Source organism: Cariama cristata, unplaced genomic scaffold (genome assembly GCF_000690535.1).
Source record: "Cariama cristata isolate BGI_N322 unplaced genomic scaffold, ASM69053v1 scaffold9599, whole genome shotgun sequence".
Taxonomy (NCBI): Eukaryota; Metazoa; Chordata; class Aves; order Cariamiformes; family Cariamidae; genus Cariama; species Cariama cristata.
Genome location: NW_009634067.1, coordinates 87501 through 111129, shown reverse-complemented (window position 1 = coordinate 111129; position 23629 = coordinate 87501). Strand labels below are relative to the sequence as shown.

Below are 23629 nucleotides of genomic sequence, written 5' to 3'. Positions count from 1 at the left end.
GCATTCTTTATTCTTCAGTATAAGGATGGCAAATCTACCCTCTCTTATTTCGGCCTTATTCATAAGTCCCTACAGCAGAAATAGGCAGTTTCACCTTGCCGTGCTTGACTCTTTCAGTACCTTTCCCTTCTAGATCTTGTCCTGCTGCCATTAATCTTACACGACATCTTATTTCAAGTTTTTGATTAATCTTACAGAAGCGAAACTGTTAGCAAGGTCTTTCACTCCCAGAAGTACATTTCTTTTGCACTTATAACAAGCCCTTGTTAAACTTGTTTAATGAATTACATCCAGTATTTGAAGAGGGACGGTATGCAGGGTTGGGCAGTCCTTGCAAGACTGAGAAGCTGGGAATATGCCCGTTTGAGCAAGGAGGTCCTATTCAGAGGGCCAACGATGGCTGTGCCCCTTTCCCACATGAGAAGGTTCTGCAGCCCCTTCCTGGCTTTTTCGAAGGTGCCGAGGTGGGATGTGTTCGCCGAGTCCTCACCTTCCTGCCGCCCTCAGCCCGGCTTTGCCTTGCTCTCTACATCCCAGCCCTGGCACGCTGGCGGTGTAAGGCCATCAGCAGTGCTGGTGCTGCTGGGGAGTGCTCTCTGCCGGCGTCGGGGAGGGGGGATCAGAAGAGGCGATACGGCCTTCGTGTGATTTGCTTTGTCTCTGTTGGACTGTCCCCTTCTGCTGTAACTTCTCTGCAAAATATTCAGTTGTTTGGTCTGTGGCTTCTTTGCTCTAGCAGTGTCCTAGCATTCGTTGAGGGGCACTACCTTCAGATGTAATACAGAAACAAATAATGTAGTCTCATAAATCATCACCTCTAAATATTGAGTTAAATGTTTTATGAAAGTGTAATGACACCGTGAGCTAACTGTGTGCATGTTTAAAAGTTACTCTCTCTTCCCCTTCCAAAATGGAAATTGTCACTGTCTTCACCGCCCACGTACCCCCCTCCATACTGTGTCTTTTCCCTGCTTTCGTAATGGCCTCTAATTGCCCGTAATTAAGGGTTGCTGCTGTGGGTTGCGCTAGGGCTCAAGCAGGTGTGTAACAACCAGTACCACTCATGAACTGGAGGATGGAGTATTTCTGGCTGTTGTCTCAGTTTGATTCACTGGACTTCTCACGTGAGCACTACATCTACCCTTCCGGCTCTGTGTGAGGCTGCGTCTAACTTGGTACTGTAATTTCAGTGGGGGAAACAAGGAGGAAATCAAACAGAAGAAGAACCATAATAACTTTAGTAATAAATAGATCGATCCACCTCATTAGCAAGCCAGAATGTACCTGCTATCTGTTGCAAAGTTTATGACTCTCAGTGGTTGGAGACACACAGATAATTATTTGGGGAGAAGTCAAACTCTCTCTACTGTGATACTCTCTGAAGCACCCTGAAACTTTGGGATCTACCAACACAAATAATTATTTTTGTCAAAGTTCACTTAACTGCAGACTAGAGTAAGTCAGTATGGATAGCAGTTATGAGTTCTGTTCTTTGCTTGGTGTTTCTGTTGGTTTCACTGAAAGACACATTGGAGATGCAAAACCAAAAGATGCTCCAGCATCACGAAGAAATGGGTTCTTGGTTGAGTAAGAAAATGCCGACTCCCGCAACTTCTGCTTCAAGCAATAAGGTGGAAAGCAAAAGATTGCCAAGCTGAATGAATGAACTCACTTGTAGTAAGATGCTGAAGACGTTACCTTGCCAACTTCTGAGAGCAGTTACGTTTTACTGGCTGTAGCTGAGATTCAGTTACAGAAAATCTATACGCTGGCTCTTCTTTCCATTTTTTGCATATGTGTCTATGAGATGGGAATCTAAAGATAGGAGAGACCTGTGAATGATTCATGGAAATACTAGATCTTTAAATGAGCAATGAAAAAATATTTAGGGAACTCTGTGACTATCTTCAGATTAGTAAAAATTACAGTAGTGTCTGAGGAACGTTATTAGAGACAGTCGTACCTCACCGATGAGCACACTTTTGGACTGCTGGAGGAGAATAAACAAGCCCACAACATGAACATGCTTATGCCTTATAAAGGAACTGGAAGTATAGGAAAGAGTCAGTCTCTTATAATATGCTGACTGCTTTTGTGGGATTAAATTGCCTAATCAGCTCCCTAAGTGCTGCACCTGATATTTCTTTCCGCTTATGCTGAACGTAAAACATTTGAATAATTGCGTGGGCTGCAGAGCTGTGTAAAGACAACAATTCCCTAATACTCTTTGCAGAGGGTAAAGCAGCAGTGTATCTGTCTCTGGCCATGGAGGTTCCCAGAAGAGTTAGTGTAGCGCTAAAGCTTTTAGCAAAAGTATGTGTTACTTGCAATAAGATTCAGAATCCTTGTGTTCAGCCTGAAACAGTTTTATGGAGAGTGAAAATTCAGTGCACTTACCTGCGTAAAATGATATGCATGCTGACCACCCCCATGCTGCTTTAGTCTAGTCAAAATCAGTTTGCAAAATGATGCTTGGAAGTTAGTTTGAATGAATTATGTGATCTCCAATGCTTTAAAAAGCATTACTGAAACTGGGGGAACCGGATCATGACCTGCGCTATATTCTTCACGGGCATTGTCTGTAATGAGAGGTACGAAAACTCACTGTCTCACAGAACTGGCAGCTGAAATTGTCAAATGGCAACAGCAGCAAGCATGAGATGTACGGATCTGCACGTCTGTGGGAAGTGCTGGGCTCCGGAGAGCCTCTGCTGGCTCCTGCATGAGGCTGGCACTGGCAAAGTGACCAGAAATCTCTCTTCTCTGCACAATCATGGAATCATTATGGTTGGAAGAGACCTCAAAGATCATCAAGTCCAACCGTATATCCAATGCCACCATGCTCGCTAAACCCACTAAACCATTTCTTGAATCACCACATCTAAACGTTTTTTGAACACCTCCAGGGATGGTGACTCCACCACCTCCCTGGGGAGCCCGTTCCAACGCTTAACGAGTCTAACAGTGAAGAAGTTCTTCCTAATATCCAACCTGAACCTCCCCTGGCGCAACTTGAGACCATTTCCTCTTGTCCTATCGTTCCTCATATGCTGCGATGATTTTTAGCTGCTTAAGCCTCTGTGGGATGGTATCCTTGAATGTTACCTACATCAGGCTTTAAAGTCCAGGGGGGTGGGGAAAGAGAAAAAAATGGTCAAAACCCCCTCTAAATTCATCCTCGCCTTCCTTACCTGAAGGGGGGGGTGGGGGGGAGAGGGCAGGGGAAGGGGCAGGGTTGTCCTGGAGCAGCTCACTTTGTGCGCAGACCCCATGGCAGTGCCTGGGGGGGTCCCTGGCAGGCAGCTTCCCTGCCTCACCGGCTTGGGGGGCAGAGGCCGTCTGCACTGAAACCCCTTGAGATGATCGGTTGCTTTAGTCTGGCCAGATGTCAGCAGATGTTTTTTGTCATTGCAATAGTGCACCCTGGGTTTATGTTTCAAATTACCCTAAGCAGTAGGGCAGAAACTGATGGGAGCCCAATTCTAGCCCTTAGGCTCTGCAGTAACTCTGGCGTGTTACTTTCTGTGTAGGCACAAGTCTACCAAAATAAAATTATTCTGGGAATGAGATGTTTTTAGATGTGAGAAAGAAATAATGGTGAGGAGGAAAAGTGTGAAGAAGTACAAGGGAGATGAGGCAGTTACTGACCTGAGAATTTACATATGGCAGTTCATCTGGAAAATCTTTTTTTGTTTATGGTTTTGCTGAGATTTTCATAAGGCCAGTAAGTTCCAAGTAAAGGCAGTTCGGACCTTGTTACTGTCCTGGTGACAAGGCAAGTCTTACCTATTTTTTTTCCACGGGAAGAACAAGGATTCTTTTATAATCTTGCACAGGACAGTCTAAGGAAGCTTTACTTGCTCTAAGTGAGTGCATGGTCAGTAGCAAGTTGCAGAACTCAATTGGCAGATCTTAGTGATGTGGCCGTCTCAGTGCTTCTGTTTGATTACTAAAATTTAAAGGCTGGCATACTGCTCCAGCTGTGGTCAACATTAGCAAAATGAATGGACTTCACAGGCCTGATCTTGTGCTCTCACACTGTATTGGCTGTTGGAATTAAGAGCAGAGAAGAAAATGTTAAATGGTCACAGACAAGGGAAGCGCGACAGGCTTCCAGTAATAGTCTGGCAGTAAGCGTGATTTTAAAGTCAAATAAGCATGTAGCCTCTGAATGAGCAGAAGCGCTCCTGAAGTGTAGTTGTTTATCCATCTGAAAAATTATTCAAATGGCATTATGGAGTTTCTCATTGAATGTCGTGATGATTTCCAGAACTGGCATTCTTGCTCTGAACAGAGAAAGGGGAGAGAAACGACGCTGCCAAATCTGAAAGTACAATCTGGAGTTTGAATGAATGCAGGGTTGGTCTTTTTTCTTCTTTTGCACAGTGGATGACCGAAGTTAGAGCCTTGTTTGCATCAGTTTGTACCCAGTGTTGTCAGTAATATCCTTGGTGATTCCTGCTCTTGTGCGTGGTAATTTTTTGACCGGGTGTAAGCTGTTGGACTGGGTTGGTACACAAGCAAAAGGGAAATAGATCGTCTTTCCTTGCGTTGGCTCTTCGCAGCTTGTGACGGGGAAAAACAAAGGGATTAGAAATTAAGACTCAATACAGAAATGAGGAAGAAAAGATCTTCTCATGGTGCAATTTCTTAATGATATGCTTCTGGATTTTGGCAACCTTCAAAGGCAATGTTTTTCCATCACCTGATAGCCCGTTCTGAGCAACTGAGGATTAAAATAAGCAGACGAGTGCATTATCGCGTCTAGGAAATGAAGTCAGGAAAGACTGGAGGACATCTCTGGGTGGTACATGTGTGCACGTGTTCACACTGCTCAGCTCCCTCCCGTACGGGCTGTGCCGTTACGTCTGCGGAGGGGAAGGGCAGGCGACCGTTCTCCTTGCTGACCCTGCAGACGAGCACCAGTGTAGCTGACATGAGAGCAGGAAAAAAGCAGTGTTTCCTAATGGGGTAATGGCATAATGGTATCTTGCTTTGATCAGAAAAGCACTAGGCATTCCCGGCCCTGGGAGCACTGAGTGCCAAATGTTGTTAAACACTGAGCGTATACACTCCGTGCCATCTGGGACATGGGCTCTAGGAAAGGGGACACTCAGAGCTGGTGTAAGCTGCTACCACGGTGTTGCTGAAGTCCTGGGGCAGGTAAAGTTTACGCTGGCTGATGATCTGCCTGGGTTCATTATGGTGGAGGGATGTCTAGGATTTCATTTTCTACGGTACTTTCACTATGCCCGTCTCCTTTTCCCCGTAAGAGTCAGTCAAAACAAAGCCCATTTTAAAAGAAATGAATGTAGAAAATGTGAAACGTAAGGATCTTTTACAAAGTGTCTTTTACAGTGCTGGGGACATAAAACAAGGCCGTGGAAGATAAGCCATTATGTATGTTGAGGAAGTCTAAGAATAAAGATTATAGGCAAACAGTCTACCTTTCTTTACAAGGCCTTGATTTACATCCCTGAAATCTCAAATTTAGCTATTACAATGAAGTCCTGTTGCACACAGAGCTGCCTTTTTATCACCACTTAAAATCTAATTAATCCGTATTGAAGCACAAAGATTTCTGTTGTGTTTTAGGGTGAGGGGTCATAGAGCCCTCTTTGTTCATCCTCAGGCTTGTAATCATCAGGCATTGGGATATAATTTTACCAAGCAAATTGGAAGGTAACAGATCAAATCCTTATCGGAAAGCCTAACTCATGGTTTAGTGAAGTCCTTCGTCCTTTATGTGAAACTTTATCTTCGTAAAGAACAAAAAAGGGTTTCAGAGCTTGCAAAGGGTTAATAGCAAGGGCTTATATTTGGGGCAGCAGAGAACTAAAATCATCATAGCTTCCACCACCACTCCAGGTAGCAGTTGCTACAGACCTGCGGGGGAGACCTGCCTCCTCACGCTTTTAGGACTCTGCTCTTAATAATGGCCTTGGTCTATCAACCAACGATGCAATTAAGTGGCATACTACTCGCTCTCCTGGGATGGGTCCTCTCCTGTCTCACCACCTATCTGCCCCAGTGGAAAAACCTTAACTTGGAACTGAATGAACTGGAGATCTGGACCATGGGACTCTGGCAAGCTTGCGTTGTCCAGGAAGAAGGGGGAATGCAGTGCAAGGACTTCGATTCTTTCCTAGCTTTGCCTCCGGAGCTCAGAATTTCTAGGATTTTGATGGTTTTTTCCAACGGATCGGGGCTTCTGGGCCTCTTGCTCTCGGGATTTGGGTTGGACTGTTTGAAAATTGGTGAAAGGCAACAGGAACAAAAGAAACGGCTGTTGCTGTTTGGAGGAATGCTCTTCTGGATCTCGGGGATTACAGTTATTGTCCCAGTTTCTTGGGTTGCCCATTCCACGGTCCAGGAATTTTGGGATGAGAATATACCAGACATTGTTCCCAGGTGGGATTTTGGGGAAGCGTTATTTGTTGGCTGGCTTGCTGGATTTTGCCTTATATTAGGAGGATCCCTACTTAATTGCACAATCTGTTCAGCTGAAGTCCATCCATCTTCAGCCCATTACGCAGTAGCAGAACAGCAAGATCAGTGTCAACACTTGGAAACTGAAACTAGGCCTTAAAACGGAAACTTTTAAGCACTACAGAAAGACTCCCCTCTCTTTTTCAATCCCTAGTGCAAGCCAGAAGCTTGTTCCAGTAGTAATTCAAAGGCCTCTTTGTTACCTAGCTGATTTCCTAAACTTACGATGTCTGTTTTCTCCGTAACCGGTATTGGAAGGTGATGTGTTTTCTCACCTGCAGAGCTGTTTAAAACTTTCTTTCGCAGCAAAATGCTGAAGTTTTCATAGACTGCGCAGAAAAGGTGCTTTTGCTTTTTCAACTGCACTGTAAAAATCCAGAAAACGAATATGCATGTTCCCTTACAGCTTGACTTTTAACCAAAATATGCTTCATTTTCATACGTAACCCATTAAATGAGCCTCAAAGCTTGACTCCCTGTTGCAGTGTTCCACTTGCCTGATGCAGCAGTGTACAAACCTAAGAGTTTTCACATCCTAAACAGCTGTAAATACATGCATTGTAGCAGATTTGTTTTTCTGTGTACCTGGAAATTGTTACGCTAAGAAAACCATAGGTTTCTGAAATTCTAGCGAGCTTTGCAGATGTCTTTTTGTGCATGGGTGTTACGGGCTGGGTGCTTCATAGCCAGTAAGTTGTGGTTTCCCCGACTGGCACATTAAGCTGCCCATACAAGTTATTCTAAGCGTTTCTGGCACTCACATACTTTATGCACCAAAAATAGGCTGAGAAGTGCTGCTTTAAAAAATACTTACCCCATCTGCTTCCAATACAGGTATTGAAGCATTGTGCATCCTATCAAAGGCTCCTTAAGCTCCGGTCGCTTACAGCAACATCTTGTTCTGAACGTGTAACCTTTGACTTTAAAGAAATGCTATTTAACCGGCCACAAAGCAGGCAGCTTCATTTCCTGTAAGTGACAGTGTAGCAGTACGGGATTAAAACTTAATTTAAAAGAAAACCCTGCGTGCCAAAACTAGCAGAACTGTTGTAATGCTTTAGCAGATTGATGGAAAGCAAAGCATATGCTCTTCTTTTAAAAAAAACAAAACCAAAACTACGGAAAGGTGAGCCCAGCTGTGGCCATACCCTTCAGCTACTGGTTTACCTCCCTGTCCCCCAAAACTGCACATGGAACCAGGCAACACAAAGCAGGAGGAGGATGACTATTTCATGCTTTATAAAGCATGGTTTTAACTTCTGCTTATGTTCAGCACGACAAAGAATTGAGCAGAACAGTGTCCGCAAAAGCCAGCAGTTTAGCACTTCTCTGACTGCTAAAACTGGACTTGGCCCACGGACACAGGCTATGGCAAGCTGGGTTTCTATTGTCTGTATGAGGATGGATTTTAACTGGTACCTGTAACTATTTACCAGACTGGAAAAATCTCAACTTAGACTTAAATGTACTGGAGCTTTGGACCACGGGACACTGGCAAACCTGTACAGTCCAAGATGTAGGAGGAGCACAGTGTAAAGATTTAGATTCTTTCCTAGCTTTGCCTCTAGAATTCAAGATTTCCAGAATTTTAGTATCGACATCAAAGGGACTAGGATTTCTGAGCCTTGTGATCTCTAGTCTTGGTTTGGACTGCCTAAAGATGGAGGATACAGAGCAGAAGCTAAAGAAACAGCTGATACTACTTAGAGGACTACTCCTGTGGATGGCTGCAGTTCTGGCCTTAGTCCCTGTTTCTTGGGTTGCCTGTATTACAATCCAGGAATTTTGGGATGAAGGCATCCCAGAAATTGTGCCCAGATGGGAAATAGGGGATGCAGTGGTTGGTTTGGGGGATTTTTTTAATAATTCTAGGGGGATCTCTGCTCCTCTCCACAATCTGCTTATCCTCTGACCATCCGTTACCAGCGCAGGAAGCAAGGGCAGATACGCAAGACAGCCATCAACATCTGGAAATTGGAAATGGAAGACTTTAAAACAGGTAGATACCAGGTTTTCACATTTCTTACTCTTGCATTACAGTACGAAAGGTCTGCTGAACAGACAGGTTAGTGTTTACAAGATCAGGGGTTGGGATTGTTTCATACCAAGTAGTTCCTTTAATCACTACTTACCTTCAATGTTAATTACATTAATTGATGAGCTATGGAGATCTAAGTCACAACTGTATTTCTCCAAAATCTGATCAATTGCAGATTCTGTTTTTATAAGGGTTTTGTGTTTCGGGTTTTTTTTGGTGTGTGGTTTTTTTTTTTGTTGGTTGGTTTTTTAGGGCAAGCATAAAATTTTTAATCTTTAGGCATGCGTGAGGACTTGACCATATTTTAAATGGCAGAACTCCTACTGAGGCTGCTTTACACAATGTCTTTTTTTACAAAAATGGTATTAGTTTAAGTCCTGCAACAGTTTGTAGTGCCAGTTCCACATGCGTTACAAAAACCTAATACAGTACAACCTTGAATGAAGTTCCCTGGACCTGTATCATTTACAGTAAACCAAACGTTCTCAGACATAATGTCATCTCATACAAGATTCTCCATCATGTGAGAGACAGAGCGAGCAAGGCTGCCTGCCTGCATCCCTGCACAATCCCTCTCTCTAAGGAAAGCCAGTATTTCCGAATAATAATGAGATGTCGTCCAGTGGAGCATTGACCGTGTTCATTGCTATTGCAGTTTTATACTTAATGAATGTAACGAACCAACTTCAAGTATATGAATCAGTTTCTATACAACTTATCATAAGACTTGTCAGTGATTGATGTGAACTTTCTATAAATTGCAACGATTTTACACTGACAAAGCTGTAGCAGCCATCTGTTTCTGCCAAGAGCATATAAAGACATAGAACGGCAATAAAAGAATTAAATAAAACACTGGTCTGGAAAAGAGCTTTGTTAAAAAAAATGTATTTTCCAATCACTGAAACACATGGAAAGTGCAGAGACAAGTTAATCTATGTGATGTACTTGCATACTCTTACAGACAAAATTAGAACAGAAACACATTCAGAATATAACCTGATTAAATATTTAGTTCAGTCCTGAGCATTTGATATTTAATACAGTATAAACATAGCAATACTAAAAAAACCCAAACTTAAAATTATTTGATTTGTGTTCTATTACAATTTCTGCTAAACTTTGCTCATTTGGCTAAATATTCTTGTACCAGTAATATTTAGATGTTGAGATATGCAACTACAGTGACATTGGTACCTGGAAGCAGAACTAATTACATTCGTTATACCCTGCTGTGCAGAGTGAATTCCACTTCGAGAGTAATATTTATAATTTTAAACTGATGGGGGTTTCTTTGTATGTATTATTTTAGCTTATTCTATTGAGTGTTTCAAGTGTGAATTCAAGTGTGAATTTACTAATTCAGATTAAAACCCCCCCAAACTCCAAACCCAGAACTGTTAAAAGCTGCCTATAAATATGTTCAACTTTACCAAGCAAGAAAATGAGGAGCATGAGTACACTTAAGTCTCTCATTTTTAAATGAGGTTTGCAAGCTAAAGCCAGCAATACTTAAATTCTGACCTCACCTCATGCTTACAAATCAGACAATAATAATTTTTTTGAAAATTTTTCAACATGTGAGGAGAACAGCTAATCCAGCAAGAATTTAGACAGCTCTAAATATTTTTAACAATAGTATTCTTAATGTCAAATATTTTTATGGCCAGAACTGAACTATATTAAACAGAACATAAATAAGACTGTAAATAAATAAAAGAAAAATCATAAAGTACACCTCTAAACATCATTCTACAAACAACTTATATAATCAAATCGAGAAGTTGAAATTGTCAACCTTCATCTCACCTCTACATTAAATAATTCCAGATTTTTTATTTTTTTTTTAAATTGACCTTTCAAACATGAATGTTACCTCAAAACCCAAGAAACAAAAAACAAATGGGGCATACATAAAGGATGTTCAATCAGTTATCTTGCCCAAAATAGCATGCTTGGCTATACATTTAAGAGAACTGATGTATTTGTGCATAAAAAAAGCCTTGGGTGTTAGACAGACCTCTCATCACAGAATTGTCACTTTGAATTTAAGACAGCTGCTACCATGTTGCAGTTATGTTTGCTTCCATTTTCTCACCAAGTAATTACAGCCTTTTTGAAAGATGAAGTCCGTGCGTATGTGGCTTGTTGCTTGGGGAAGAAAACTTGACCCAGTGAATTAAATACATCCAAGTGCAACATATTGAGTAGAAAATGAAATAATTCTGTTATCTGCAATGTCCACCTGCTTACACAGCACCCACAGAAGGGAAGACCCCGACTGGTTTACCAAGGCAGGGATGCTTAAACACCTGCACCTCATGTTCCCGGCTTCTAACAGAACGCAGCTGATGCTTCTTCCTAGCAGGCTGCTTCCTCTAAGACAAATTTGAAACGTGCCCTTCACATCTATTTATTAAACCTTATATTAAATCTGTTTACTAAACCACCCTCAATAGCATACAGGGTCAATTGGGTATTTTTAAATTTGTGTTTTTTTAAAAATGTTATTTATTGTACCAAAATATGTGAAGACTTCTAATCAGCAGCTTTTCTTTTTCAGAAAGGGTTTACCCTACCAACAAGACTTCTGATATCGGAGTTAGTATGCGACAGATTTTTCTCCTGGTACAAATACTTAAATGAAACAGCTTCATATTTGTAAACCTGACAGACACTTTTATGTATTCCTAGTTGGCAATGAGACAGCCTCTAGGACAACAGATTACATAGAGAAACTCTCATTTTTAAGTGTACAATGGATGTAACTATTCTGCTGTCAATGGTGGTATTATGAATTTGATTCAGCTTCCAGGTCAGAAAGCAGCTGCCCCTTTTGGTAGTCTCATTAATAAGTTTTTAGGGTTACTTGTCTGCCTTGCCTTTCTTACTCTCCCGCAGATGCAAGAAACCTTTTAGTGCAGGTTAAAGTACTGTACATTCACAAAACTAAACTCTGAACTCTGTCTCTTCCTACAAAGTACTAAAAAGCAAAGACACAAGGAATTTGTTTTCAGAAACAAGATTCCAATGTAGGTGATGAATCTAATTAGCAGCTGTTGTGAAGCAGCCTTGATGTTTTGGAAAAGAGCTTACACTTGTGGTTAACTATAAAACTCACACTCTTGTACAAAAATATTGCATGGCAAAACAGCCATCTTCACAGTCTGCTCACATGAAAATAGTGAAAAGATAAACGATCTTCTGTTGAACGTAATATTTCTCAACACAGTGCAGTTCAACAGGATACATGCTTAGTACTGCCTTTGTTCCAACTTTACAAAATAAAAGCACACATGCGATACATACAAACTGTACAAAATCAGCATCAGTATACCAAAATTAATCTACTTTGGTTTTCTGGTTGTTGAGTTTCTTTGCCATTTTTTAAGCATACAACAATTCAATTCACTGTATTTTACAAATAAACATATCAATAGCGAATGTAAAATAGAAGATCTTTTAAAAGCAGGGCACTGGAACTACAAAGTTCATCTGAAAAGAGATGAACAAGTGGAAAAACACTTCAATGAAAATGCATAATTATACATCATCAGCTGGAAGGGCTGGTATACTGATCTTTGCTCTTGTGAAGTACGCGATCTTCTCCCTGAAATTGGAAAAGGAAACAAGTTATTATTTTACTATTTATGGCATGACTCCAATGTCATCTGCTGTGGAGTTGCTAATGTTACAGCATAGTTCTTTAAAACATAGGTTTGAAAAATACACAGTGAGGAAAATAAACACTAAATTTATAACAAATGTGGCATTCTGACATAATTCCCTCCTTAGGCAGATTTATGTAAAAAGCAGCTCTAATTTTGAAACAGAAAAAAAAATAAATCAATATTTTGTTAATAACTGCAATGGTAAGACTGAAATATTGATGTAGTCACTGAATTTCCTATGATATTTCGGTGGGGGGATGAAAAGGCAAAATAAAACATTTCATCCTGACTTGGGAAAAGGGGAGGCGGGAAGAAATTTGGGTCTGGGCAAGACTTAGCGAAGCAGAATTGTCAACCCACTCTTTAGTCACTTCCCCTGTGCTGTGACCATTTCTGTCTCCTACGAACGGAGAGATTACTGAAGCATAACAAGTTTACACAAGCTTGTCTGCCAGCAGCCTAGAAAGCAGATGGTAAGTATTGGGGGCTTAAAAATTAAAGCTCAGAAGAGTCATTCTTCTCGAGAGCTTCAAAAATGCCTCCATGTGATTTGTCTGTGAGGCCACAGCACTGTAACCAGTCCAACTGGCAGGGCGTGTACCAGTCAGCCTTAGGAGGTAACGATCTGTCCAGTAGACTAAACCGCATTTTCTACTGGCAAAGCTTGAGTTTCCATCAAAAACAGCAGCTCAGAGCAAAATCAACTACATAAACTGGATTCCTTGGCTAGTTGGGTGGTAATTAAAAGATAAAGGAGAACGGGAGTCTTACAAAACCCTTCTTGCAGGGGACCGGTGTCTTGAGCACTGCTACGTGTCCCTGTAAATTTGGGCAGCAGTCTGTCTGTGATGACTGTTAAATGACTTGCACTGACCAAAACTCTTTCTCCAGACTTGGACAGAAAGTGAAAGCTCTTTGAAGATGCTCTGAATTTCATACTGAAGATAAATAGCTCAGCTCCAACACTTCTTTGCTGAGGAAACCCTTTCCTTTCTCTCTTGCTTTGATTCTGCATCACTTACAGCTGCGGTTTGCAGTATGTGCCTCATAGGCCCCTATCTGCTTACGGATTTCTCAAACTGCTCACAACAGACTGGGTTAAAAAAAGGAAAAAAATCCTCACGCTTAGTAGCAGATGACTTGAATTTCCTATATAAGAATCCAGAAACCAAACTTTAAAAATTAGTGACAAAACAGATTAAATTAGCTCCCAGTCCTGTTTCTATGTGGAAAAGTAAGCATTGTATTTTTCAATCAACAGTTTTATATTTACTTTCATATAGAAGTGTGGCCTTTGGGCTGCTAGCCTACCACTTACTGTCCAGCCTTTTAGACCAGTTAGAATTAAGGTTTGAGATAGAAAGCGTTCATTCTGGCTTATGCTAAGCAAGAACACTTCATTAACTGCTTCCTGTAATCAGTTGCTGTTCCCACAACCAAAAGGAAACAAAAAGGAGGAGAGATTCAAGATCTTTCCTGAATAGTAAGTCTTGAGCAAGGCACAAGTAGTGGTTAATCGGTTTCCTGATGAGGTGTATACTGTTCTGGTTCTCCTTGACGGGCGATTTGCTTCAGGTATCCGCCATCACCGGGAGAGATCCCATTACTTAAAGCCCATTGTCAACCTCCTGCGAGTGAGGTGAGCCATGGCAATGGCCACACACCGGCTTGCCCACAGCAGATGCCACAGAGGTCTGAAACTTCTCCCTCCGCTTCCTCGCTACCACAGCTGAGCTGACGTACTGCCACCTGAGCGAGTTACTCAGGCCCCGTCCTTTGAAACTCCAGCTTTGAGCTATGTTAATAAATGCGTGATGTTTCTTGCAAGTCAAAGCCATGTCGATTTTTGACTAATATTACAGGACACGTCTGACTATATTTAGAAATAATTCATGTTACTTCACTAAAAGCAGAACAGGCCATACCTGAATGACTGCACCTGCAGCGGCACTTTCTGGCTCTGCTCCCGTAACCGGCATACATCCTTAGATGCTTTCCTCATCAATTTCTCAGCACTTAAACCTTGTTTCTGTTCTTCTTTTGACTGTTCAGCCTGTAAACAGGAAAAATAACTATATTTTGCTAATAATGAACAACTACTCATTTCAAAGAAATGACAAATTCCTCTGTGTCGAACAAAACACTTGGCAGTGTTAGGTTTCTGGTCGGATTTGATCTTAAAGGTCTTTTCCAACCGAAATGATTCTATGAAAACCTCTATACAAAGGGTCTGCATGACAAAAAACTGACATCACAAGCCTAAGCCACAGACATGAAATAAGATAACAGAGCTTTTCCTAAAATAATAAATAGAGCAAATCCCATGCCATCACAGGTGGCTACTAGGCATTATACATTTTGATGACATATTTCTTAGGGCTATAGTTAGACAATACCTAAATTTGTATGAACAAATGTTGTCTATCCAAATATCTTTTTAGAACTGGGAGGCAGTGATTCTCTTCCCATATAAAATACTTTTATTTCCTCATGAAAGCTCTCAAGAAAGTTGCCTATACCTACTCTAAAATGACAGACAAAAAAAAAACCACAACAATAATAGAGAAGGCACGCTCTCAAAATACACTTTCAAGTTTTGTTGACCTTGTTAGCAAAGTTAATATTAGTGAACTTTTGTGCTTTATTCATGACATGACATCTGTTTTACACGCGAGACTCGCTCCTTTCATTTGCATTGTAGAGGTGTAAAAGCCAAGGCAAGTGAAGAGAACATCAGTGGTAACAAGAGATCAAGGACCCTTCTTGACGTGAACATTGTTGAGTAGCTACGTACCCCCCAGTAAGTTACGGTGTTCCTGTACCTCAGTATTGCTGGCTCCATTACATATGTCTTTACCAAGCACTGCTGCATCAAGAGGACAATCGCAGCCGTACCATCCACCATTTTGGCAACAGACTGCTATTAAGAGTTCTGGTTTGCGAGGGTTTCTGAATGCCCAACAATTTGAACAGCAGCTCTTTTTAGGTGGGCAGTCACCTGGATTTCTTGGACAAATGGCCACTGCTGATATGCGGCAAGTCTCATATCACATGCATTATCACCCCCATCGCGTGTGGGGTGCGCGGCATGGACAAAGCCACCTTGTGTATGCACCTACCTTCATTTCTAGGCTGCAGGGACTGTCAGACAAATGTTACTTACTGTATTTTGAATTTTGCCAGCCATCAAAATTTAATAGAAGCAGTTCACATTCTTAAACAATTTTTAAAGTTCTTTAGAGGTTAATTTTTGATGCTTAAGTTTAGGCACTCAGACTTGAAAATGCTGTTCTGTTATCTCAAATTAAAACACACACCCAAGCCAGAAACAGCGATCTTCAAAGTTGGTTTGTAACTTAGGACTTCAAATCTCCATTTCTGAATTCAACCCAACAGACTCCCAAACACCAAAACCAACTGATTCAAAAAAAGGTAGTCCATACTATCAGTTTCATACTGGGTATTTATAGAAATCTGTCCACAGCAGGATAGTGGTACCCTCTTGTCTGTTGAAACGCACTCCAGACTTTTTCATATAAGAGTGTTTTACATGAAAGAGCACCACCCTTTCAAAAACTCACTCAAAATCCACTCAGCTTCTACTGCTGCTAACTTCTTCAGTCCCCAACTCCAAAATAGCTATGATTTTAAAATGATATTAACCTACAAATGTTGTTTTCCTTATTAGTTAGTGAACATAAGTTCACAATCTACAACTGGTAGTGTCTTAATTAATTTTACATATGTCACTGGCCATATGTTTTATCAGGTCCCCTAGTTAATATTTATCATCAAAGCACTAAACATACAATATTTCAAAATTTTCTAATTTTATCTTTTCCCTAACTATACCCAAGATTCTTGTGACTACTGCCTTTCAGGTTAACAGCACAGATGACATCTTTGTTTTCATACTCTCTGTTACCACATATTCCTTTTTCATTTTCGTAATCCTTTTATTTTTTCAGGATGCTCTCAGAAACTTTGATTTCAGCTCAATGTCTCTAAGAGTGTGCAGGTGAGAAAGTACATACATGACCAGCTTTATATTCAGATCATGTTTCTTGAGTGATTTATAAAGACAGTGAATCCTGCATCTATATAAAATACAGAAAAGCACACCAATACATTAGCCATACATTCAGTAAGTGCCAAAAATCTGGCACTTAGCTGCCAAAAATAAGTGCCAGATAGGAATCTCTGTATATGTGCTTAGCTTAAGCCCAAGACAACAAAAAAGAAACACTATCAAAACTAAAGCTGAGATGCTAATTCCTGTTCTTGTTCTTCAGTGGTTTTGTATAGAAGAAAGAAAGTGAATCTAAAGAAAAACTCTTAACTGTGCTAAACACCAAAACACTGGAACAAGGACATTATTTGTGGTCTTAATGACTTAATTACAGATTACCTCTACATAGAAGATGTACTGAAAAGAAATAAAGATCTTTACAGATATTTGCAGGAAATCTTTCAGACATACACAAAGAGGAAGTACTTCAGAGGACACTAGGTGTCTGAAAACTTACCTGTATGAGGATCTAATAGTCAAACTTTGAAATGCTGCATGATTTCTCACAAAAATGCAATCTAAACTAGAGAAAATGCTTCTGGTGCACAGAATTACCTACTGTTTTCTGATCTGCAGGTATTAGCAGGCTCTATGTACTTGCTGTAATTCGGAAGGTGTGGTAGGAAGGGAAGGGAAGGTACGGAGTCTGTGTATTTGGCTTCAAGCAGAGTAACTGTGTGCTAGCAAGCAGCCACTGATTTTCAACATCCCCCACATCTGCGGTTTCATTTTTCACTTGAGACTCTCTCAATTTCTCTGGCACTTCCAGCTGCTGCATTAGTCTGCGCCATTATAATGCCTGCAGGATCTAAAAAATAATCTATGACAATGTTCTCTAGGCTGCTGGGTTTTGCTAACCCAGGAGGAAGCACTGACAGCAGAGCACAGCATTCTCAGGGTTGTTTTGCTCCACAGGGGAAGGCTGCAATGATTTTAAGGGTAGAAATATTTCTAGAAACTTTTTAAGCACTCTTCAAAGAGGTGGAGCAGCTGCGATCATTGTTCTGACTTTTAGCTTGGAAAGAAGGACTTAAATGCTGTGCTGCAGCCTGCATATATTTTAGGCATGTATGTTATTACCCTTTTTCCTCATCGCAGTGTCTGTCATGGTGTATGACAAACCTATCTGCTGCCTTGAAAAAGCCAGCTGAAATAAGAAAGCACAAATCCAAAGGATTTATAATATTAAATGTTGCAGAAACATACGCTAGTCTAGTGGGAGTAGCTTTAGAGTGGGAGTAGTTTTAAATTAAATAAACAATTAAAAATTATCATTTCTATCCTGTGTCCAGCATTAAACTGTGAACTTCTAAATAAATTTAGCTGTGCTTCTTTTATATAAGCTACTATTTTTATGAGTTAAAACTTAGAAAGATCAAATTCATACAATGCATTCATACGGTTAAAAAAACCACACAGTTACATTGTGTGATGTTTAAACATTACATTGTCTTATCTCATTTTGCCCAAGAGTTTTTCAGAACACTTGTCAATGCTCAGCCTGAACTCCGTTCAGCCATTTTAGAACTCCACTAGCTATAGCCAACAGCAGATGCCAAGGAAAGAGAGACAGGAAGACAGAGAGGACACAACAGGGCATAAACACAGAGCTGAGAGAACATATTGGGAAAAATTTCTGTTTCCTAAGCTATCAGATGGCCAAGGACTTCTTGAAGTAGGAGATATCATTATGGTCAATGACCTCTGATGGATTTTTCTTCCACAAATTTATCAAACTGCTTTTTGAACCTATGCAAACTTGCAGGATTCAGTGTTCTGCGGAAAACATTTTTACAGTTTCTAAATGTTGTGCTATGTTCGCTTGCATTTAACCTGCCACCTCTTCAATTCCCTGCTTCCTGTGTAATACAAGACAACGATTAATTGCTTTCCTCCACTTGACTGATGATTTTACAGACTTCAGTTGTAGCTACTTAGCCACTCCTAACATGAGAGCTGTTTCCTCCTTTGACCATCCTTGTTGACCCTCTGGAGTTTTATTATCCACTTTGAGAAGGGGAACCAGAACTGAACAATGTTTAAGTTACAGGCATGTATTATAACGTGTATTTATATCATAAAACAATGATTTGTTTTGTTCCAACTTCTTTTTTTAGTAATTCCTGTCATCTTTGCTTTTTGACATCTGCTGATCGCTGTGATGTTTTCACTCATGTTTTTGTTTCATATATCCGGGGTAGCTTATTCCTAACATCTAATTCAGAGCTCAGCTTTGTATCCTTAAATATTAGGATCATCCCTTCCCTCCTCTACACAAGGCTATTTACTGACATTTAGCTTTTAAAAAACCAAAACAACAAAACCAACAATGACTGCTTCCACATTAGGAGGTCCTCTGCACCTTGTTAAAACTGCTTTCCATTTTTACTACTCTGAATAACTTGGCGTCATCGAGACACTAATCTCCATCGGCCATAAGTAACTATGAGTACAGATCCCTCCAGGATGTCACTAGAAACCTCCCCTCACTGAAAACTGATGTACGTTGACTGACATAGATGGGAAGGGGGCTCCAGAGAGCATCTACTCCGACCTCCTGCTCAGAGTGGGTGAAGCGAGGGCTGCGTACTCAGGGTCTTGTCCAGTTACATTCTCAGTATCTCCAACTGTGGAGGTTGGGTTTTTTGTTTGTTTGGGTTTTTTCCTCCCCTAACAACCTCTCTAGGCCTCTGTTCCAGCGTACGATCACCCTCACAATTTAAAAAGCCAAACAACCTCCCCCAAACAATACTAAAACCCCACAACATCCAACTTTTTAACCTATCTTGTTGGAATTTTCCATGTTCCAACTTGTCAGTGTTGCCTCTTACTTGTTCTGTCTTTTGTCCACATGAAGGCATCCCATTACCTTACAGCAGTTTAGAGATAGTACATATATACCTGTATTGTTTTAGAGACCATCACACTGAGAATAGAATTTGCCTTTCCTTTGCCAAAACTAGAACAAGTATGTCCTGCATAAGGAAATAAGCCACAGTGGAAGTACTGCCTTTCCCACACACCCCTACCACTGTAAGTAATGGTCACTGCCTCTCTCTCTACCCGTTACAAACATCTTTTGGCTACAAGTTCTGTGCAGGCTGCAAACCAACTGATGCTGAAGGACAAAAAGCATTTGCATGTCTGTAGAAGTATGGCTCGGATACATGAATTTTAAATTAATTTTAAAGTAAATGCTGTTCTACTACACGAACCACAACTATGACTCCAAATAATAGTTTCTACTCTGAATTACTGAAGTATTTAGAGGGCACTAGAAAAATACCACCTCAAATTCTAGGTTTAAATGCTCTAGTATTGACTAATAAAGAAATATTGTTTACACTATGTAATTCAGAGGTGTAATTAGTCAAATGTGAGCTTCTGTAAAAATCTTTAACATGACAGACTGAATTCTTTACTGATTTTATACAAAAAGGTAGGGGCATATGCGTATTCACTCACACAGTATCTGTATGCTGCTCATACCTGTTTTTCAGCTTGTTTCAACAGTTTCTGGAATCGTTCATCCTCTAGCACACACAGGGGAAGGTCTGTCTCTCCTCTACCTTTCATTTCTTCAAGCTTTTGTTTAAGATCCCGCAAGGCCTGAAGCTCATCATTCAGACGATTCTGTCTTGTGCGTGATGCCTGGAGGTCCAGCTCCAAGTCAAGGGAAGTGCGTATGGGGCACTCTTGCGTAGCTCTTCGCATGATTGGCTGGCAAACAGGCTGAATCATTTGGGAGACAGAAACAATAAAAATTATTATCTAGAGAGGCTACAGTAGGGTTTGACATAATACAGGCAGAAAAGCTCAAATATTTTTTGGTTTTCTTTAGCAGAAAGCTGCTATGATGAGATCCAAGTCCAAAAATGCATCTATCCGGGAATTTTTCTTCAGTCACTACCTAAAAATAAATGCAAAAGTTTCTCCAACCAGGTGTAGAATGATATATTTACAGGTTAAAACAAAAAAACCCCTGTTCTGATCCCCAGGGTGACACAATGCCGGGAGACCAACACTACACAGATTGCCCCATAGATTTCAACTACATTATTTATTTTTATAAACATTTGCTTTTTCAAGGCCTAAGCAAACACATCATGTTATGAACTGTGTAAACACACATTTCTTTAGCGTATTTCAGATTATTTATTTTGCTTTTTCAAGGCCTAAGCAAACACATTATGTTATGAACTCTGTAAACACGCATTTCTTTAGCGTATTTCAGATTATTTACTGTCCTTTCACACTGACTTTTCGCATGAGTCAGGCAGGAGAAGCCATCCCAGACTGTTCAGCATTTCTTTCTTATGCCAAATGTAGTCCTGCTACCTGGTAACAACCCTTCTGCAGAAGAGGTTTTTTAGTTACCATCGGGATTAAAATATAACTCTCTTGCCTTTGGTAAGAATTAACTCTATGCAAGAGAAATACAATCTTACTCTCTTGTCCTTCATATCCTTTTGCTACTCACTCTCAAAGAGTAAATCCCCTTTAAAAGGACATCTCAATCCTTGTGAAGTTCCCACCACAAATTACTCAAGATAAATGTTGCTGGTGTTGACTTTTGTGCAGCATAAGCCACCTTGGGTCACTTTGTAATATTTGGGTTCTTTAACCCAGATCCACGATGCTGAGCACCAGCGTCTTGCTGCTGGTTTCAGCCACAACTACAACACCATAAGCTTTGGTGGTGGGAGAAGAGATAGGACCGGGACCGCTGTGTTGAGATTTCAGCCTAAAACTACAGGACTCCACGTGGTATTTGCATCGCTTTTGCTGAAATACTTGAAATAAAGCATACTGTTTAAGTCATTTGTTATTCCTTCTCTCCCCATACTTTGTTTTAAACCATGTCCAGGTAACATAGCACATACCCGTTTAACTCTTAGGCTCCGCCGTTCTGTGGCGTTTCTCACAAAGAGAGACTTTTTGGCTAGTGTTGAGCTGTCGCTGTCACTTCGATTCAGCTGTCAAAATGTACATAACAAACAGAGATATAAAGCACCTTCATATACAAATACATCTGTATTGATATAACCAGTCAGAAAACCTCAGTGTTGACATACATGTAGGTCATTCTTAGTATAAAGTACAAATTTTTTCAACTAGAATAAGCAGCTACTCTAAAATTCTATTCCTAAACCAAGACAACCATTGATCTTACTGAATGAACAGTAAGCAGACTCTTTAGGAATGCAAGGAAGGTAACTATGGTTATGAAGTACTGCCAAACCACTGCTTGGCTGCAGGTTATAAACTATAGATTTCATTTACCTGGGGCAGGCTTTTAACAAATTTACTACAGGGAAGGTAAATTATTCTAGACATGCACCTGTCCAATAAATGGTGGTTTTGTATTCTTCTTGTTATTATCTGTAACAAGTATAGGTGTGCCTACAGCTTCCTCCTGAAGCACTTCCTGCTTCTCAAAAACATGCACCGCCGCTTGGCAGTAGATTCTTTTTAATTATAGCATTAGTTCCACATACATCAGTGCAGACTGACTGTTAGATGCATCAGCACGCGTGTTGGTACCCTTCAGAGAAAACAGAAGCATCTATCTGCAGGATATTTATTTCACCTCTTCAGAGAAGGACAGCCAAAAAGAATCATTCTGCTAACATTTCAATAACCAGAGCCAGAGCCCTAAAGCATGCTTCCACAGGACCGGCTGGGAGCTGGGGGTGAGAAATACAACCCCTTGCAATATGAACGGCACCTCTCGAGAGACAAATCTGGCTTTTCACCATGAAGCCACTACTGGGAGCTCACCCCTGGATACGCACAGGTGGCTGCATCACTGATGTTCTTTCAGCACTTTTCAAGGGAGATTTTCAAAGGCACCAACAGCCTTTGGGTCTGTCCTTTAGGCCTCAAAAATCTTTGTGCTTTTTGTAATATCGTATGAGAGTAGGTGCTTTCTTAAAGCTAGGCCATCTCTTCTGAAAAGAGAGCAGCTGGCAGTTAGCCAGAGTGTATCCAACAGGCTCTTTCCTCCAGCACAGCACCACAAAGCAAGCAAGGCTGGATATGCTTGGGGTGCAAGCTGGGGACCAGGACTGGGGAGGCCCGCATTGTTCAGCCCTCTCTGTGGACTCGGGTGCAGCTACAGTGCCCACTCTTGAGCCCTGACAGCAGGCTACAAGTATTTCTGAAACTGCAAAAGATTCATCTCTGCAAACGTGGGTTTTTCTGAGGGTACATTTTGCTTCCAGGCGATGCCATACACAATGAGAAAGAGAATGGTTTATTCAAGGTATGTTTTTTTTAGATTCTGGCTTCTGCCAGCAGGTACGTAGCAATGTTGAAAGCTACAAAAGCCCAATACTTTTCCAGATGCAAAAACCTCAGGAGTTGATGCTAACTAAACTATCAGAGCAACTAGCGTTACCTCCTGTTGAAGACTTCCCTAGGCAGTAAGCTACGGCTGTATTTTTTTGGCAATACAACTAATTTCCAGTGTACAGGAATTAAGATGAAGGCTAGGTTCTGAATTCAGCCAATAATCTATCCAAATTATGTAAAGACTGTTACAAAACTATCTGCTGTGTTTCATTCTGGAGGATATATAGAACAGTTATTTAAGTATGTAGATACTGACTACAGGTGTGGGGTTTTTTTTTTTAGGCCATTAAGAATCACAGAGAAGTGATCAACTTTAATGTTCCCAAATGATTAAGGCAACGACCTCTAATTGAACTGGAGAAGAATTAAAGCATAAGTATTTTTTTTTAAGAAGTCCTACTTGTGAGTAACCTGTAGAAACTAAAGATCAAAATAAACTGCCTCTTCTAAGGTGTCTGTAATTAAAATCTATAGTGCTGGAAATCCATGCTTAAATCTTTGAACACATGATTTTCACAGTTAGTTTAGCAACAGGGCTGACAATTTAAATATTATTTTTCCCCCTATGCTACCATAGATCTAGAGAGACTGGAGAACTTTGTTGCCAAAGCCACGTTTAAAACTCAGCCCCTAGGCAGCGCTCGCACATCTTTCAAAGATGTAATTACTGCAGGATTTGGGCCGCCCAGGTTTAAAACCAGTTGAGATACAAAGTGAGGTTTAAAACTGATGACTTAGCTCTTTCCACACTGTTACCCTTAAATAGTTACGTTATTAAAATATGGTAATGCAATGGCAGTTTACAGTGAACTCTATTCTGCGTTTTAACAACTTATTTTGCTGCGTGAGAGCTGTAGTTGCTGACGCGCAGGGAAATGCACTTTTTGCAGCCAGCAAGCCCAGGCATCTGTGTTACTTCTCTCCAACAGGATGTTTTTTTGCCCTAGTAAAGGTGTTTTGCAAGAGTATGCAACTCTGCTGAAAGTCAGTTCTACTATGCATCGGGTC

The 23629-nt window shown here is 40.7% G+C and overlaps 2 protein-coding genes and 1 pseudogene across 2 annotated transcripts in view; 2 read left to right on the top strand and 1 right to left on the bottom strand.

The window, feature by feature from the left end:
- Positions 1-5935: 5935 nt before the first annotated feature.
- LOC104166927 (claudin-22-like) lies at positions 5936-6589 on the top strand. The gene has a single exon (XM_009707028.1). It carries the CDS (start codon positions 5936-5938, stop codon positions 6587-6589), a length of 654 nt encoding a protein of 217 aa, XP_009705330.1.
- Positions 6590-7825: 1236 nt separating this feature from the next.
- On the top strand, positions 7826-8483 carry LOC104166929 (annotated as a pseudogene).
- A 3425-nt stretch (positions 8484-11908) lies between these two features.
- Positions 11909-23629, bottom strand: part of WWC2 (WW and C2 domain containing 2) — a 63428-nt gene continuing 51707 nt past the window's right edge. Inside the window, exons 19-22 of the mRNA XM_009707027.1 lie at positions 21151-21243; positions 19757-19999; positions 14124-14251; positions 11909-12137 (exon numbers count right to left, since the gene is read on the bottom strand). Coding sequence (XP_009705329.1) covers positions 12071-12137; positions 14124-14251; positions 19757-19999; positions 21151-21243 — 531 coding nt within the window. The 3' untranslated portion in view covers positions 11909-12070. The remainder of the gene's footprint in view (positions 12138-14123; positions 14252-19756; positions 20000-21150; positions 21244-23629) is intronic.